Source organism: Pleurodeles waltl, chromosome 9 (assembly GCF_031143425.1).
Source record: "Pleurodeles waltl isolate 20211129_DDA chromosome 9, aPleWal1.hap1.20221129, whole genome shotgun sequence".
NCBI classification, from domain to species: Eukaryota; Metazoa; Chordata; class Amphibia; order Caudata; family Salamandridae; genus Pleurodeles; species Pleurodeles waltl.
Window position 1 is genome coordinate 17,178,801 of NC_090448.1, and position 15,310 is coordinate 17,194,110.

Sequence of the window (15,310 nt, forward strand, 5' to 3'; positions counted from 1 at the left end):
CAGCAGGGAGGGACAGCAGGGGGGCGCAATAGCCAAAGGAGGGGTCGCTCAGGTGAGTGCCCTTGGGATGCCTCAGGGCAGTGGCACAGGGAGGATGCCCGTGGTCAGCAAGGGGTCAGCAGAGGGCGGGCAAATCATGGAGGGACAGCAGGGGAGCGCAATAGCCAAAGGAGGAGCTGCTCAAGTGAGTGCCCTTGGGATGCCTCACGGCAGTGGCACGGGGAGGAGGCCAGTGAACAGCAAGGGGCAGGCAGAGGGCGGACACAGCACGGAGGGACAGCAGGGAGCGCAATAGCCAAAGCAGGAGCCCTCAAGTGAGTGCCCTTGGGATGCCTCACGGCAGTGGTACGGGGAGGCCGCCAGTGGTCAGCAAGGGGTCAGCAGAGGGCGGACACAGCACGGGTGGACAGCAGGGGAGCGCAATAGCCAAAGGAGGGGCCGCTCAGGTGAGTGCCCTTGGGATGCCTCACAGCAGTGGTACGGGGAGGCCGCCAGTGGTCAGCAAGGGGTCAGCAGAAGGGTGGAGACAGCAGGGAGGGACAGCAGGGGGGCGCAATAGCCAAAGGAGGGGCCGCTCAGGTGAGTGCCCTTGGGATGCCTCAGGGCAGTGGCACAAGGAGGAGGCCCGTGGTCAGCAAGGGGTCAGCAGAGGGCGGGCAAATCATGGAGGGACAGCAGGGGAGCGCAATAGCCAAAGGAGGAGCTGCTCAAGTGAGTGCCCTTGGGATGCCTCACGGCAGTGGCACGGGGAGGAGGCCAGTGAACAGCAAGGGGCAGGCAGAGGGCGGACACAGCACGGAGGGACAGCAGGGGAGCGCAATAGCCAAAGCAGGAGCCCTCAAGTGAGTGCCCTTGGGATGCCTCACGGCAGTGGTACGGGGAGGCCGCCAGTGGTCAGCAAGGGGTCAGCAGAGGGCGGACACAGCACGGGTGGACAGCAGGGGAGCGCAATAGCCAAAGCAGGAGCTGCTCAAGTGAGTGCCCTTAGGATGCCTCACAGTAGTGGCACGGGGAGGAGGCCAGTGGTCAGCAGACGGCGGAGACAGCAGGGAGGGACAGCAGGGGGGCGCAATAGCCAAAGGAGGGGCCACTCAAGTGAGTGCCCTTGGGATGCCTCACAGCAGTGGCACAGGGGGGAGGCCGTGGTCAGCAAGGGGTCAGCAGTGGGTGGACACAGCACAGAGGGACAGCAGGGGAGCGCAATAGCCAAAGCAGGAGCTGCTCAAGTGAGTGACCTTGGGATGCCTCACGGCAGTGGCACAGGGAGGAGACCACCAGTGGTCAGCAAGGGGTCAGCAGAGGGCGGACACAGCACGGAGGGACAGCAGGGGAGCGCAATAGCCAAAGCAGGAGCTGCTCAAGTGAGTGCCCTTGGGATGCCTCACGGCAGTGGCACAGGGAGGAGGCCCGTGGTCAGCAAGGGGTCAGCAGATGGCGGACACAGCACGGAGGGACCGCAGGGGAGCGCAATAGCCAAAGGAGGAGACGCTCAAGTGAGTGCCTTTGGGATGCCTTACGGCAGTGGCACAGGAAGGCCACCAGTGGTCAGCAAGGGGTCAGCAGAGGGCGGACACAGCATGGAGGGACAGCAGGGGAGCGCAATAGCCAAAGGAGAGGCCACTCAAGTGAGAGCCCTTGGGATGCTTCACGGCAGTGGCACGGGGAGGAGGCCAGTGAACAGCAAGGGGTCAGCAGAGGGCGGACACAGCACGGAGGGACAGCAGGGGAGCGCAATAGCCAAAGGAGGAGACGCTCAAGTGAGTGCCCTTGGGATGCCTTACGGCAGTGGCACGGGAAGGCCACCAGTGGTCAGCAAGGGTCAGCAGAGGGCGGACACAGCACGGAGGGACAGCAGGGGAGCGTAATAGCCAAAGGAGGAGCCGCTCAAGTGAGTGCCCCTAGGATGCCTCACGGCAGTGGCACGGGGAGGAGGCCCGTGGTCAGCAAGGGGTCAGCAGAGGGCGGACACAGCACAGAGGGACAGCAGGGGAGCGCAATAGCCAAAGCAGGAGCTGCTCAAGTGAGTGCCCTTAGGATGCCTCACGGCAGTGGCACGGGGAGGAGGCCAGTGGTCAGCAGAGGGCGGAGACAGCAGGGAGGGACATCAGGGGGGCGCAATAGCCAAAGGAGGGGCCACTCAAGTGAGTGCCCTTGGGACGCCTCACAGCAGTGGCACGGGGGGAGGCCGTGGTCAGCAAGGGGTCAGCAGTGGGTGGACACAGCACGGGTGGACAGCAGGGGAGCGCAATAGCCAAAGCAGGAGCTGCTCAAGTGAGTGCCCTTAGGATGCCTCACAGTAGTGGCACGGGGATGAGGCCAGTGGTCAGCAGACGGCGGAGACAGCAGGGAGGGACAGCAGGGGGGCGCAATAGCCAAAGGAGGGGCCACTCAAGTGAGTGCCCTTGGTATGCCTCACGGCAGTGGTACGGGGAGGCCGCCAGTGGTCAGCAAGGGGTCAGCAGAGGGCGGAGACAGCAGGGAGGGACAGCAGGGGGGCGCAATAGCCAAAGGAGGGGCCGCTCAGGTGAGTGCCCTTGGGATGCCTCAGGGCAGTGGCACAGGGAGGAGGCCCGTGGTCAGCAAGGGGTCAGCAGAGGTCGGGCACATCATGGAGGGACAGCAGGGGAGCGCAATAGCCAAAGGAGGAGCTGCTCAAGTGAGTGCCGATGGGATGCCTCACGGCAGTGGCACGGGGAGGAGGCCAGTGAACAGCAAGGGGCAGGCAGAGGGCGGACACAGCACGGAGGGACAGCAGGGGAGCGCAATAGCCAAAGCAGGAGCCCTCAAGTGAGTGCCCTTGGGATGCCTCACGGCAGTGGTACGGGGAGGCCGCCAGTGGTCAGCAAGGGGTCAGCAGAGGGCAGACACAGCACGGGTGGACAGCAGGGGAGCGCAATAGCCAAAGCAGGAGCTGCTCAAGTGAGTGCCCTTAGGATGCCTCACAGTAGTGGCACGGGGATGAGGCCAGTGGTCAGCAGACGGTGGAGACAGCAGGGAGGGACAGCAGGGGGGCGCAATAGCCAAAGGAGGGGCCACTCAAGTGAGTGCCCTTGGGATGCCTCACAGCAGTGGCACAGGGGGGAGGCCGTGGTCAGCAAGGGGTCAGCAGTGGGCGGACACAGCACGGAGGGACCGCAGGGGAGCGCAATAGCCAAAGGAGGAGACGCTCAAGTGAGTGCCTTTGGGATGCCTTACGGCAGTGGCACAGGAAGGCCACCAGTGGTCAGCAAGGGGTCAGCAGAGGGCGGACACAGCATGGAGGGACAGCAGGGGAGCGCAATAGCCAAAGGAGAGGCCACTCAAGTGAGAGCCCTTGGGATGCTTCACGGCAGTGGCACGGGGAGGAGGCCAGTGAACAGCCAGGGGTCAGCAGAGGGCGGACACAGCACGGAGGGACAGCAGGGGAGCGCAATAGCCAAAGGAGGAGACGCTCAAGTGAGTGCCCTTGGGATGCCTTACGGCAGTGGCACGGGAAGGCCACCAGTGGTCAGCAAGGGGTCAGCAGAGGGCGGACACAGCACGGGTGGACAGCAGGGGAGCGTAATAGCCAAAGGAGGAGCCGCTCAAGTTAGTGCCCCTAGGATGCCTCACGGCAGTGGCACGGGGAGGAGGCCCGTGGTCAGCAAGGGGTCAACAGAGGGTGGACACAGCACAGAGGGACAGCAGGGGAGCGCAATAGCCAAAGCAGGAGCTGCTCAAGTGAGTGCCCTTAGGATGCCTCACGGCAGTGGCACGGGGAGGAGGCCAGTGGTCAGCAGAGGGCGGAGACAGCAGGGAGGGACAGCAGGGGGGCGCAATAGCCAAAGGAGGGGCCACTCAAGTGAGTGCCCTTGGGATGCCTCACAGCAGTGGCACGGGGGGAGGCCGTGGTCAGCAAGGGGTCAGCAGTGGGCGGACACAGCACGGAGGGACAGCAGGGGAGCGCAATAGCCAAAGGAGGAGCTTCTCAAGTGAGTGCCGTTGGGATGCCTCACGGCAGTGGCACATGGAGGAGACCACCAGTGGTCAGCAAGGGGTCAGCAGAGGGCGGACACAGCACGGAGGGACAGCAGGGGAGCGCAATAGCCAAAGCAGGAGCTGCTCAAGTGAGTGCCCTTGGGATGCCTCACGGCAGTGGCACAGGGAGGAGGCCCGTGGTCAGCAAGGGGTCAGCAGAGGGCGGACACAGCACGGAGGGACCGCAGGGGAGCGCAATAGCCAAAGGAGGAGACGCTCAAGTGAGTGCCTTTGGGATGCCTTACGGCAGTGGCACAGGAAGGCCACCAGTGGTCAGCAAGGGGTCAGCAGAGGGCGGACACAGCATGGAGGGACAGCAGGGGAGCGCAATAGCCAAAGGAGAGGCCACTCAAGTGAGAGCCCTTGGGATGCTTCACGGCAGTGGCACGGGGAGGAGGCCAGTGAACAGCCAGGGGTCAGCAGAGGGCGGACACAGCACAGAGGGACAGCAGGGGAGCGCAATAGCCAAAGGAGGAGACGCTCAAGTGAGTGCCCTTGGGATGCCTTACGGCAGTGGCACGGGAAGGCCACCAGTGGTCAGCAAGGGGTCAGCAGAGGGCGGACACAGCACGGAGGGACAGCAGGGGAGCGTAATAGCCAAAGGAGGAGCCGCTCAAGTTAGTGCCCCTAGGATGCCTCACGGCAGTGGCACGGGGAGGAGGCCCGTGGTCAGCAAGGGGTCAACAGAGGGTGGACACAGCACAGAGGGACAGCAGGGGAGCGCAATAGCCAAAGCAGGAGCTGCTCAAGTGAGTGCCCTTAGGATGCCTCACGGCAGTGGCACGGGGAGGAGGCCAGTGGTCAGCAGAGGGCGGAGACAGCAGGGAGGGACAGCAGGGGGGCGCAATAGCCAAAGGAGGGGCCACTCAAGTGAGTGCCCTTGGGATGCCTCACAGCAGTGGCACGGGGGGAGGCCGTGGTCAGCAAGGGGTCAGCAGTGGGTGGACACAGCACGGGAGCGCAATAGCCAAAGTAGGGGCCGCTCAGGTGAGTGCCCTTGGGATGCCTCAGGGCAGTGGCACGGGGAGGAGGCCCGTGGTCAGCAAGGGGTCAGGAGAGGGCGGGCACAGCTTTAAGGGACAGCAGGGGAGCGCAATAGCCAAAGGAGGAGCTGCTCAAGTGAGTGCCCTTGGGATGCCTCACGGCAGTGGCATGGGGAGGAGGCCACCAGTGGTCAGCAGGGGGTCAGCAGAGGGCGGACACGGCACGGAGGGACAGCAGGGGAGCGCAATAGCCAAAGCAGGAGCCCTCAAGTGAGTGCCCTTGGGATGCCTCACGGCAGTGGTACGGGGAGGCCGCCAGTTGTCAGCAAGGGGTCAGCAGAGGGCGGACACAGCACAAAGGGACAGCAGGGGAGCGCAATAGCCAAAGCAGGAGCTGCTCAAGTGAGTGCCCTTGGGATGCTTCACGGCAGTGGTACAGGGAGGAGGCCCGTGGTCAGCAAGGGGTCAGCAGAGGGCGGACACAGCACGGAGGGACAGAAGGGGAGCGCAATAGCAAAAGCAGGAGTTGCTCAAGTGAGTGCCCTTACGATGCCTCACGGCAGTGGCACGGGGAGGAGGCCCGTGGTCAGCAAGGGGTCAGCAGAGGGCGGACACAGCACGGAGGGACCGCAGGGGAGCACAATAGCCAAAGGAGGAGACGATCAAGTGAGTGCCCTTAGGATGCCTCAGTCAGTGGCATGGGGAGGAGGCCCGTGGTCAGCAAGGGGTCAGCAGTGGGCGGACACAGCACTTGCAGCTCAGGGTGCTGTCAGGAAGTGATGTTTGGACTCAACTGACGGAACTGGATCTACAAACAATGATGGCATTAATGTTGGTTTATGTTTGGGGTATAATTTTGAACAGTTATGCTTTGATCTTGTTCTGTGAATAAACTGCAGTAGTTTTTGCACCATCAGAGACTCATCTTTTATCATAAGGGAAGATGGGTGCATGCTAGCGGCCGGGGGGGTTCAGGGGCACTCGCCAGTCTGGGGGCGTTTGGCATTTCTTGGGGTTGCTTGATTCTTACGCTATATTTCACTATACCGCAGCAACACCTCGGAGGTAGCTGTTCATGCTTTACAAATGCCTTCAATCAATGAATTTTGAGTTTTCAACTTGGAAACAAGAGAGGAGATACCACCGAAGACCCCAACACCCTCAGCACCAAATACACTTGATCTGCCAAAATTTGTTAAGGGGAGTCAGAAAAGGTGCTGTGTTTACCACAACAATCCAGATGGGCCAGTGTTTGTTGCATGATAGATAAGCAGCACTGAACCAGCAGAGGAGGGAACTCAAAGCCTTGAATACAGCTAGCCATGTGCTATCAGCCATAATGAGATGGGTACACCCCGCCCACATGGCTCATGGTGAGGCCGCCCGCCCACCTGGTTCATGGTGAGTCCTCCCCGTCTTCATAGTGAGTCCACTCTGCCTACATGGTTCATGGCGATTCCCCCCAATCCAAATGGTTAATGGTAACTCCGCCCAGCCCACATGATTTGTGAGGAGTTCGTCCCGCCCACATGGATAATGGTGAGGCCCCCTGCCCACATGGCTCATGGTGAGTCCGTCCCACCCACATGGCTCATGGTGAGTCTGTCCCACCCACATGGCGAGTCCTCCCCGTCTTCATAGTGAGTCCACGCTGCCTACATGGTTCATGATGAGTGCGCCCCGCCCACATGGTTCATGTTGAGTCCGCCCCGCCCACATGGATAATGGTGAGCCCACACCCACATGGCTCATGGTGAGTCTGTCCCACCCATATGGTACATACTAAGTCTACCCCACCCACCTGGTTCATGGTAAGTCTGCCCACCCACCTGGTTCATAGTGAGTCTACCCCACCCACCTGGTTCATGGTAAGTCTGCCCACCCACCTGGTGCATGGTAAGTCTGCTGCCCCGCCCACCTGGTGCATGTTGAGTCCGCCCCGCCCACATGGCTCATGGTGAGTGCGCCTTCCCCACCCACATGGTTCCATGTTCAGTCCCCCCGCCGACATAGATCATGGCGAGTCTGCCCACCCATATGGTTCATGGTGAGTCCAACCCACCCACATGATTCATGGTGAGTCTGTCCCACCCACATGGTTTGCTGGAAGACATACAGTACACACTGATATCCAGCTATCTACGGTGAACAAGGCACCTGGTGACAGGGGCGTAACTATCAATGATACACCAGGTGCAGTGGCACCGGTGCCCATAGCACCTGCTTACCCTTGTTTTCCGCCTTGAGCTCCTCCAGTAGCAGGTCGGTCTGTCGGTTCCCCAGGACAAAGGCAAGGAAGGAGAGGATGAGGGCATTCAGGATGCCGATGATGGCCAGGATGTAGGCCCAGCGGACCGAGCAGTCGCCCAGTGCATATTTGCCCGTTTTGTCACCACACATATCGCGGATGGTCTCGGCATCCCAGCCATCCGGGAAGATCATACAGCCGAGGACCAGGCACAGAGCTGCAAGCGGGGCCGTAGATTGGGCAGAGGGGCAAAGGAAGGGAAGAGGTGAGTGGGTGGTGGTAATCAGGGATAATTGGTAATCAGAGATAAGTGGAAAAAGAGGGAGGAAGAACATGACAGACAACAAGGGTTTGGGGAAGAGAGAGAAAAGATAAAACTGGTTAGTGATAATATTGACTGATGGATTATTTCATTAACAGCAATAATACTGGTCATTGATGCAATGCTCATCATAAGTTGAATTGCCTTTTCATGCATAAACCATACTCTACCTACTCAGAGAGACCACTGCTGCACAGCCATCACCACTTGGTACATAGCTGCCAAGGTTCCCAGGTCTATGCGCAACGTGCTGCTTCTGTTGGGATTTTCCCTTTGACTTCTGGGACTTGTCATCCTATTTTATAACGGAATAAACAAGACTACAAGTCCCAGAATTCAAAGAAAAAAACCTGTACTGCAGCAGAACATCGCTCATGGACCTGGGAAAAGTGGCAGGGCTGTTGCTAAGATCTGGGGCTGGTCTTGTATTAAACCATATGTGGCACAGAGGGCTAGGACCCCTGACCAAATGCTAGCCCGCACCAGGCTGAGTCTTGGTGCAGGGATTGTTAGGGCCCTTGCTGATGATGTATTAACTCAGCGACACACCATCTAGCCATCGTCACACCAAATACCTGTAAGAGGCACTTTCAGGGGCAGGTTGCTTCTGCGTTCACAACTCCTACATGTGCGGTGGACGTGGCGACACATTCAAAACGTCACCTTCCTGCCTTATTTAGACCATCCAGTTATGCTGCCTGAGCGCGGATTCATCCTGTGTCTTTTCCGCCCCCCTCCGATACATGTTCATTTTTAGTTCTGGTTCGACGGTGCAGCCGTCGCTAGACCTTATGTGATCAACCTAATAAAGAGCGTAGAAGATAAAGAGCAACTTCGGGTCAACCCACAGGTAGGTGGACAGGAGCACATGTTTTAATTGGGCAGAAGTTGTGTGCTTCCACTGAAAAAGAGTTTACTCTCCAAGAGCTGTGAGGATTTGATTATCCAGTTGTTTGAGCAGAGCTCTTTATCATGTCTAGCTATTGTCGTACAACAGAGCTTGATCTTTATGTCAAACATATGTCTGCAATAAAACCTAAACCACAATAAAACTTCCTTGAACTTACCATCTGGATTCTATGTGATACATATTTCTATATGCCTGCAAGTTTGGAATCTTATATGTGGATACATTGTGGGTTTCGCCTTTCTCCTCAATCTCAAGATTTAAATTGGGGCAAATTGGTCCATACTCCATATGATAACCCACAATCAACTCAGAATGGGCATTTTAAAGGACGAGAGAGTTGGACCATAAGAACCCAGTTTCTTAATTCCCCACATGTGTCTGCAATGACGTATGTCTCATATAGGATTGGATCATTATAGTGCTTGTTCTTCTCTGGCAGAAGCACAGATGGGAAAAGGTCAGCCGGGAGGAATGTGTTGTTGTGTTGCCTTACCTTATTACTCCTTAAAGATATCCATCTCTGTCCATAATGGTACCCTTCCCTGAACCCCCAAAAACCCTTGCTACCACTTAATGCTAAACGTCCCTGAATCGAGGAGGTGTACATTGTTGGGAAACTCTTTGTCACCAAATGCTCAAAGGCAGGGTGGTTGCATGGGAACGTCCATATATAACTCATGGGGGACATCCTTGACAAAAAGCAGTGCAAAATGGTGGGAAACGCTACTTTGCATTACTTTAGGGTTACTTTCCAGTGGGGGGAAAAAGTTGTGTGCTGGTTAGTAAATCGCAAATCAACGGGTTGCACAAGTTTGCATCACTTTTAATGACTTTGCACCAGTGCAAAGTGTTGATAAATTTGGCCCATGGAGACCTTCGCAGTTGAAGGCAGGGCCTAAAATAAGAAACGTTCTGAATTCATGTTGATGCTAAGCAGTGATGGTGCATGGCCCCTGTACAGCCCAACCTGAGCAGCGGGGGTTATCCTATCCAGTGAGAAAACATTTTCACTGTAGCAGTCCCTGAGCTTTTTAAACAGGGCCTGGTTAAGGACTTGTCACATCTCAGCTCTGTGTGTTAGGGTGATTAATCCTTCTGACCCCTTACAAGGAGGAGTACAGACTTTAAAATCGAATTATTCATATGGAGCAGCCTTTTCTGAGTCTGAGGGAAGCTGAAGCCTGCTTTGATCACACCATCAGTTCTCAAGAAGCCTTGTCCGGTTAGTCTCTGGGTCCTGGGTGACTAATGCTTCATCAGGTCTAGACAGACAAAGTGGAAGCCAGGGGCCCAGAACACTTGATGCAATCTACCATCATCAAAACCCTCAGAGGGGATTACATTTTCTACTTCAAATATTTCATGGAGGCATAACTCAAATAGTCTTTATGAAATTAAAAAGGATGTCTCTCCAATTGAACTTTTATTCTTCAGACCTGCACACATTTTTCACTGAAAGCCCTCTTAGCCAACATGAGTTTCACAGGAAGCTCTCTGCACTGATGTTCTAAATGAAAACTATACATATATGCAGCAATAAACTAACTTTACCCGCAAGGTAGAATGCATGCATTAAGTCTTTAATCTACGTATACTTTTAGGTTTACTGGTTGGGGGTGGGGGGTGACACCCTGGTCAAGCAGCAACCACAATTTCTGTTAGTGTGAAGTCACGAGCAAACCCCAAATGAACCCGTGCTTACCCCTCTGATAGCTTGTCACAAAAGCTGCCAGGCTTAACGTAGATTCAATGTGTAAAGCATTTATGCAGCCCTTCAAACAGTAGTAAAGTGAAAATACAACACAAGAAAAAATCCACACTAATTTAGAAATATAGAGTGAAATGTAATAAATTATTTGAGACCAAAACAAAAAAATCCAATCCATAGAACTGGAAATATGCAATTGTAAAGAGATCAGGTAAGTATAGCGCCTAAACCACAAAGTGCCACTCACGGCCTTCTGGGCATGCAAAACCAGTGAAAGTCACAAGTTCAAGGCTACCCCCACTGAAAGAGTTATCTTCATAAGTCCAGCACTAAGAGTTCCATTTGGGATGGAGGAGGCGTCGAGGAGAAGGGAGAGCATCACAGATGCGTATTGATGTAGCGTGAAGAGCAGGCTGGGCATCGCAAACGGGTGTCTCTATTGCGCGACGATCATGTGGGCCTAGTGGATGGTCATTGCTGGAGATTCACATTGGTGGTCACAACAAGCTGTAGCTAGAAATGCAGATTTTGCATTGCTGGTTGTCACTGGCGGTCACAGTGGACTGAAAAGTCGGGTTCACCACAGCCTTGCGCTGTAAAGCAGTGCAGGTGGCAAGATCTTAGAACAAACAGGCTTGTTTACGGTTGCAAAGAGCCCAAATCTTCAGGATCTCTCCTTTTCTTGGAGAGAGAGTTCATCTGATGCACTTCCAAGGGTACAGGACCTGAGGGGCCTCTCTTGAAGATCAGGAACTCACTCCAGTAAAGGCCAGCAGTGCTCAGGCAGTGCCAGCTGCAGGTCTCATTGTAAGTCCAGGCAACGGTCAGATGCAGTTGCAGAGAGGCCTCTGTAGCTTCCTGTGTCCAGGAAGCCAGTCAGCTGGCCCTGGTGTCAGCCTGGGATGAAGGGTGCAGGTCCAGTCTTCCTTCTCAGTAAGTAGAACAACTCAGAAGTAGGACAGAAGCTTAGCAGTCCTTCATGCAGCAAAGCAGCACATCAGTCCTTCTTCTGTAGTCTGCGCAGGTCCAGAGATGTCCTGAAGAGTTGGGTCTGATGGTCCAATATCCATTCTTGGTTCCAGCTTTAAAGTAAGAGAAGGTTCTGGAGGTTTCTAACCCAGAGGTGTTTGGAACTTGCCTGGGGACCCAAAAGACTAGTGTCAAATCCTATGTGATTGTGCTCAGATAGAGGCTTTGTGATGTGCAAGTGTGGTAGGAGAGAGCTCTGTCCCACCTTTCATGTCAGAAATAGCCTGTTGTGCCCACACCATCTCCCCCTTGTCTCACTGTCTGGGAGCAACACACAAAGAGCAACTGCTAGCTACACCTAGTCATGTGACCCAGGATTCAGGTTGCAGGCATCAAATGTTTAGGGCAAGAACATGCCAGCTTTCTAAAGGAGGCATGTTCAGAATTGTGGCTTAAATTCCAACTTTACCATAAAAGAGGGTTTTAAATTACAATCATTTTGCCACCAAACTCTGCATCCCTACTTGCTCCCAATCCAAAGTTAGTACTTATTAAATGCAATAAGGTAACCCAATGTTATCCGTTGGGAGAGGCAGGCCTTGCAGTAGTGAAAACCAAGGGGTTTTCTCTACCAGGACGTGTAAAACTCAAAAGTACATGTCCAACATTTCAAATACACTGCACACTGCCCTATGAGTTGTTTAGGGCCTATCCTAGGGGTGGCTTGTATTTTTTTTAAAAAAGGTCTAAGCCTGGCAAAAGGTTTGGGGGAAGTCCACCCTAAGGCTCTGAGGTCTAAGAATGTTGGTGGACAAGTCCCTTATTTATATTTTCCTGCTTCCAACAGGTATTGGGTGAGCACCTGTAAATTCACAAAGGTGCAGAATTATGTTTTAGGAGAGATGTATTAGATGGAGCGCAGAGGCTACTCCGGTGAGGTCTCTGATGTCTGAAATGCAACAGACAGAAAGAATAGCAGCTTGTTTACCGAATGACAAAGCACTGCAGGGAATTTGAGCCAATTTTTGCAGGAAAAACATTCTGACAGTGAAGTGCATCACAAAACAGTGGATATCTACCTTCTTAAAAACAATAAGGCAAAAATGACGACACATACGAAGTGAACACAACCTTCTCAGAATACGACAGAGTGAACTTGGCACAAACAACACAGAGGAGGACATTCCATATAGGTGGCAGTCAACGTGCTCCCAACAGCACCTTCCACTAACAACACAGGCAAACCTCCAAGACAACTTATAGACCATACAAAATACATGCAACACTACACAGATAAACAACTAAGGGGGTTATTCCAACTTTGGAGGAAGTGGTAATCCGTCCCAAAAGTGACGGTAAAGTGACGGATATACCACCAGCCGTATTACGAGTCCATTATATCCTATGGAACTCGTAATACGGCTGGTGGTAAATCCGTCACATTTGGGACGGATTACCACCTCCTCCAAAGTTGGAATAACCCCCTAAGGCTCTTAGTTAGAGCTTGCAGATGGGTAACTTCGCCACAACGGTGCAAATATCCCGTCCTTTGAAATCTAAATCCAACAGGATATAGAGGGATTTAGATTTCAACGGACGGGATATCTGACACCCTTGTGACAGAGTAACTCATCCGACCAATATCAGGTCCTTAAATGGATATCAGTGTGCATACCACAGCCTTCACCGTACCATCAAGTGTAGGAGGGTGGTCTTCTATGTAGTTCATAGCTAGGCACACGGTGCAGAGGGCCCAGGCAACCACACATTGATTTAAAGAGGTAAAAACAAGACGACCTAATGCTCTATTTTTTGTGGTAGCTTGGTCGAGCAGTTAGGCCAATCTTGGAGAATTGCAAAGCATTTGTTGTACTCACAGTATCAATCTTGCAACTTGCACACTCAAAGGAATAACTCGAGACTAATTTATAAAAATACTTCACATTTTAATGAAAATGTTAAGGCCAAGATAACCAAAATTAAGTACTTTTTGAGAAATTAATTTTTGAAGTTTAATAAAAATAGTCTTTTTGTGCATAATTACGCACCATCGGAATCAATAGAGAATAATCTTTAAAATGCATATAAAATCAGACAGTAGGTTTACCAAGTTCTTCTTTTGCATGTTGGTCGAGGCTGTCGGTGGGCGCACTGTGCCAGCTGGAGAAGTTCAGGCAACCCCTGGTTCCGGCAGGAGCAGCGGGAAAAGGTCTCTGGAGCTGGTGCAGGGCAACTGCGGGGGACCACTTGGAAAACCACTGCACAGGTAAGTTTAAAGGTGAATCCTGGGGATCCCCTTGGACTGTCTAGGTTCCAAGGGATGGGGGACCCTTAGAGCACAGCTGGATCTTCGATGCAGGGCACAGGGTGACCAAGTGCAAAGCGAGTTGGTGATCCAAGAGCCATGCGCAAAGATGCCCTTGGAGGCAGGAGGTAGGTCGGCTCAAGGGTCAATTGCAGGACAACAGGGGCACTTTGGTGGGAGGTCCAGGTTGTTTCTTAAGTCTCTTTACTGGGGCTTCCTCCTGGTCCTTTTACAGTCCTGGGTGGGCTGTTTTTCGGGTAGTCCAAAGTCAGGTGACCAATATCCAGGGTATTGGTGTGGTTTAGCCGCTGGAGGGTACAGTGCCACCAAACTTGGCACACTGGCAGACTTGTTCTTGCGGTCGTTGATGTGAAGTTTGGTCCGGTTGCAGCATCCGGTTCTAGAGTTAGCATCTAGTCAGTGAAGTGGACCTCACTGGCTTGTTGGTTCCTTGTGGATTTAGTGTAGTACCTCCACTCTGGAGGGACTTCTCTGGCAATCTGCAAAGCCTGGAGGTTCTCTGGGGTTCTTTAGAGTTTTTCTAGTTGTCCAGCAGCCTCTCAGCAGCGATTGTCGGACAGGGTTTGGTGCCTTTTCTTGGTGCAGCAGGTCCAAAGTTCTCGTGCCTTTGATCTTCTTGGTGCTGGTCTTCTTCTGTCTATTGAATCTGATTTCTTGGTCTAGGGATGCCCTCTAAGTACTGTATTTAGGTGGCGTTTGAGGGGGAACCTTGTAGTGGGTCAATGAGCCATCTACCTTAGGGTGGCTACACCAACCAAGTGACGACTTCCCTACACCTGATTGGCTATTTTCCTTCCATTCAAGATGGAGGAAAAATTAAATGCAGAGGTCACCTCGCATGCAACACCTTGGGGATGGTGCAAGCTAGGTGGGGCCACTCCTCCTGTCCTTTGTTTGGTTTTCCCGCTGTTGCTCCAGCCAAAAGTGGGAGTTTGCAACAGGGGTGGCCATATGTGCTAGCAGCAGGCCTGGGGATCGAGATCCAAGGCCGGTAAGCCCTTTGAAGCTCACCAGCAGGGCAGTGCAAATTCCTAGACAGGTCATACTCAGGAACAAAAAGGCCCATTGATCTCTGGCGCGTGTAGCAGGCGCAGCTGAGAAGTTGAGTTTAACACAACATTAAAGTGTCTTTTGCTCAATCACTAAATGTGGCCCAAGTGCCCGGTGGACCTTGTGTTTCCAACAACTTTATTGATGGGGTACAAAGGAGAGGAGGAAAGAAGCCCTACTGCAAACATCCACCCAGGTCCAGGGAGGCAGTGGTACTCCTCTTTCGCCCGCCCGTGACACCATTTCTCACACCCTATTATGGGCTCTAGTAACAGAGCAAGGCATTTTCTTAACTGGCTATGAGTAATGAGGCAATACTCCTTTTGGAGGTAAGTATTATACACAATAAATACACTAGACATCAAAATAAGCTACGTAATTGGACATAGGATAGTGCAAACAAAAGGAAATGCTATAGAATGCAATGGGAGAAAATAGGTCTATGGGCAACACAAGCCATATACTAAGAAAGTGGAATGCGAATCACAAATTCCCCCCTAGACAAGTGTAGTGTGTGCAGAATCGCAGGGAGAGTAAGAATACGGTAAAGGTAAGTAAATTACCCCACCCCAGAGCCCAGAAAAGCAGGAGTAAAGTACTGCAAGTTTCCTTAGGAAACACCACAAGTCGTGATTATGGTTATAGCAAGAACCAAGCAAGACTTCCAGCAACAAATGATGGATTCCTGGACCTGAAGACCTGCAAAGGAAGGAGACCAAGTCCAGAAGTCGAAAGAAGTTCCAGGAAGGACAGGAGCCCCTGCCAACCCAGAAGAGGGTGCAAAAGAAGAGTCCCTGG

General features: G+C 53.5%; 1 protein-coding gene across 1 annotated transcript in view; it reads right to left on the reverse strand.

Moving 5' to 3' along the window:
* LHFPL4 (LHFPL tetraspan subfamily member 4) overlaps positions 1-15,310 on the reverse strand; it is a 324,830-nt gene that overhangs the window by 97,012 nt on the left and 212,508 nt on the right. The window contains exon 2 of the mRNA XM_069206135.1: positions 7,208-7,444. Within this exon, the coding sequence (XP_069062236.1) occupies positions 7,208-7,444 (237 nt within the window). The remainder of the gene's footprint in view (positions 1-7,207; positions 7,445-15,310) is intronic.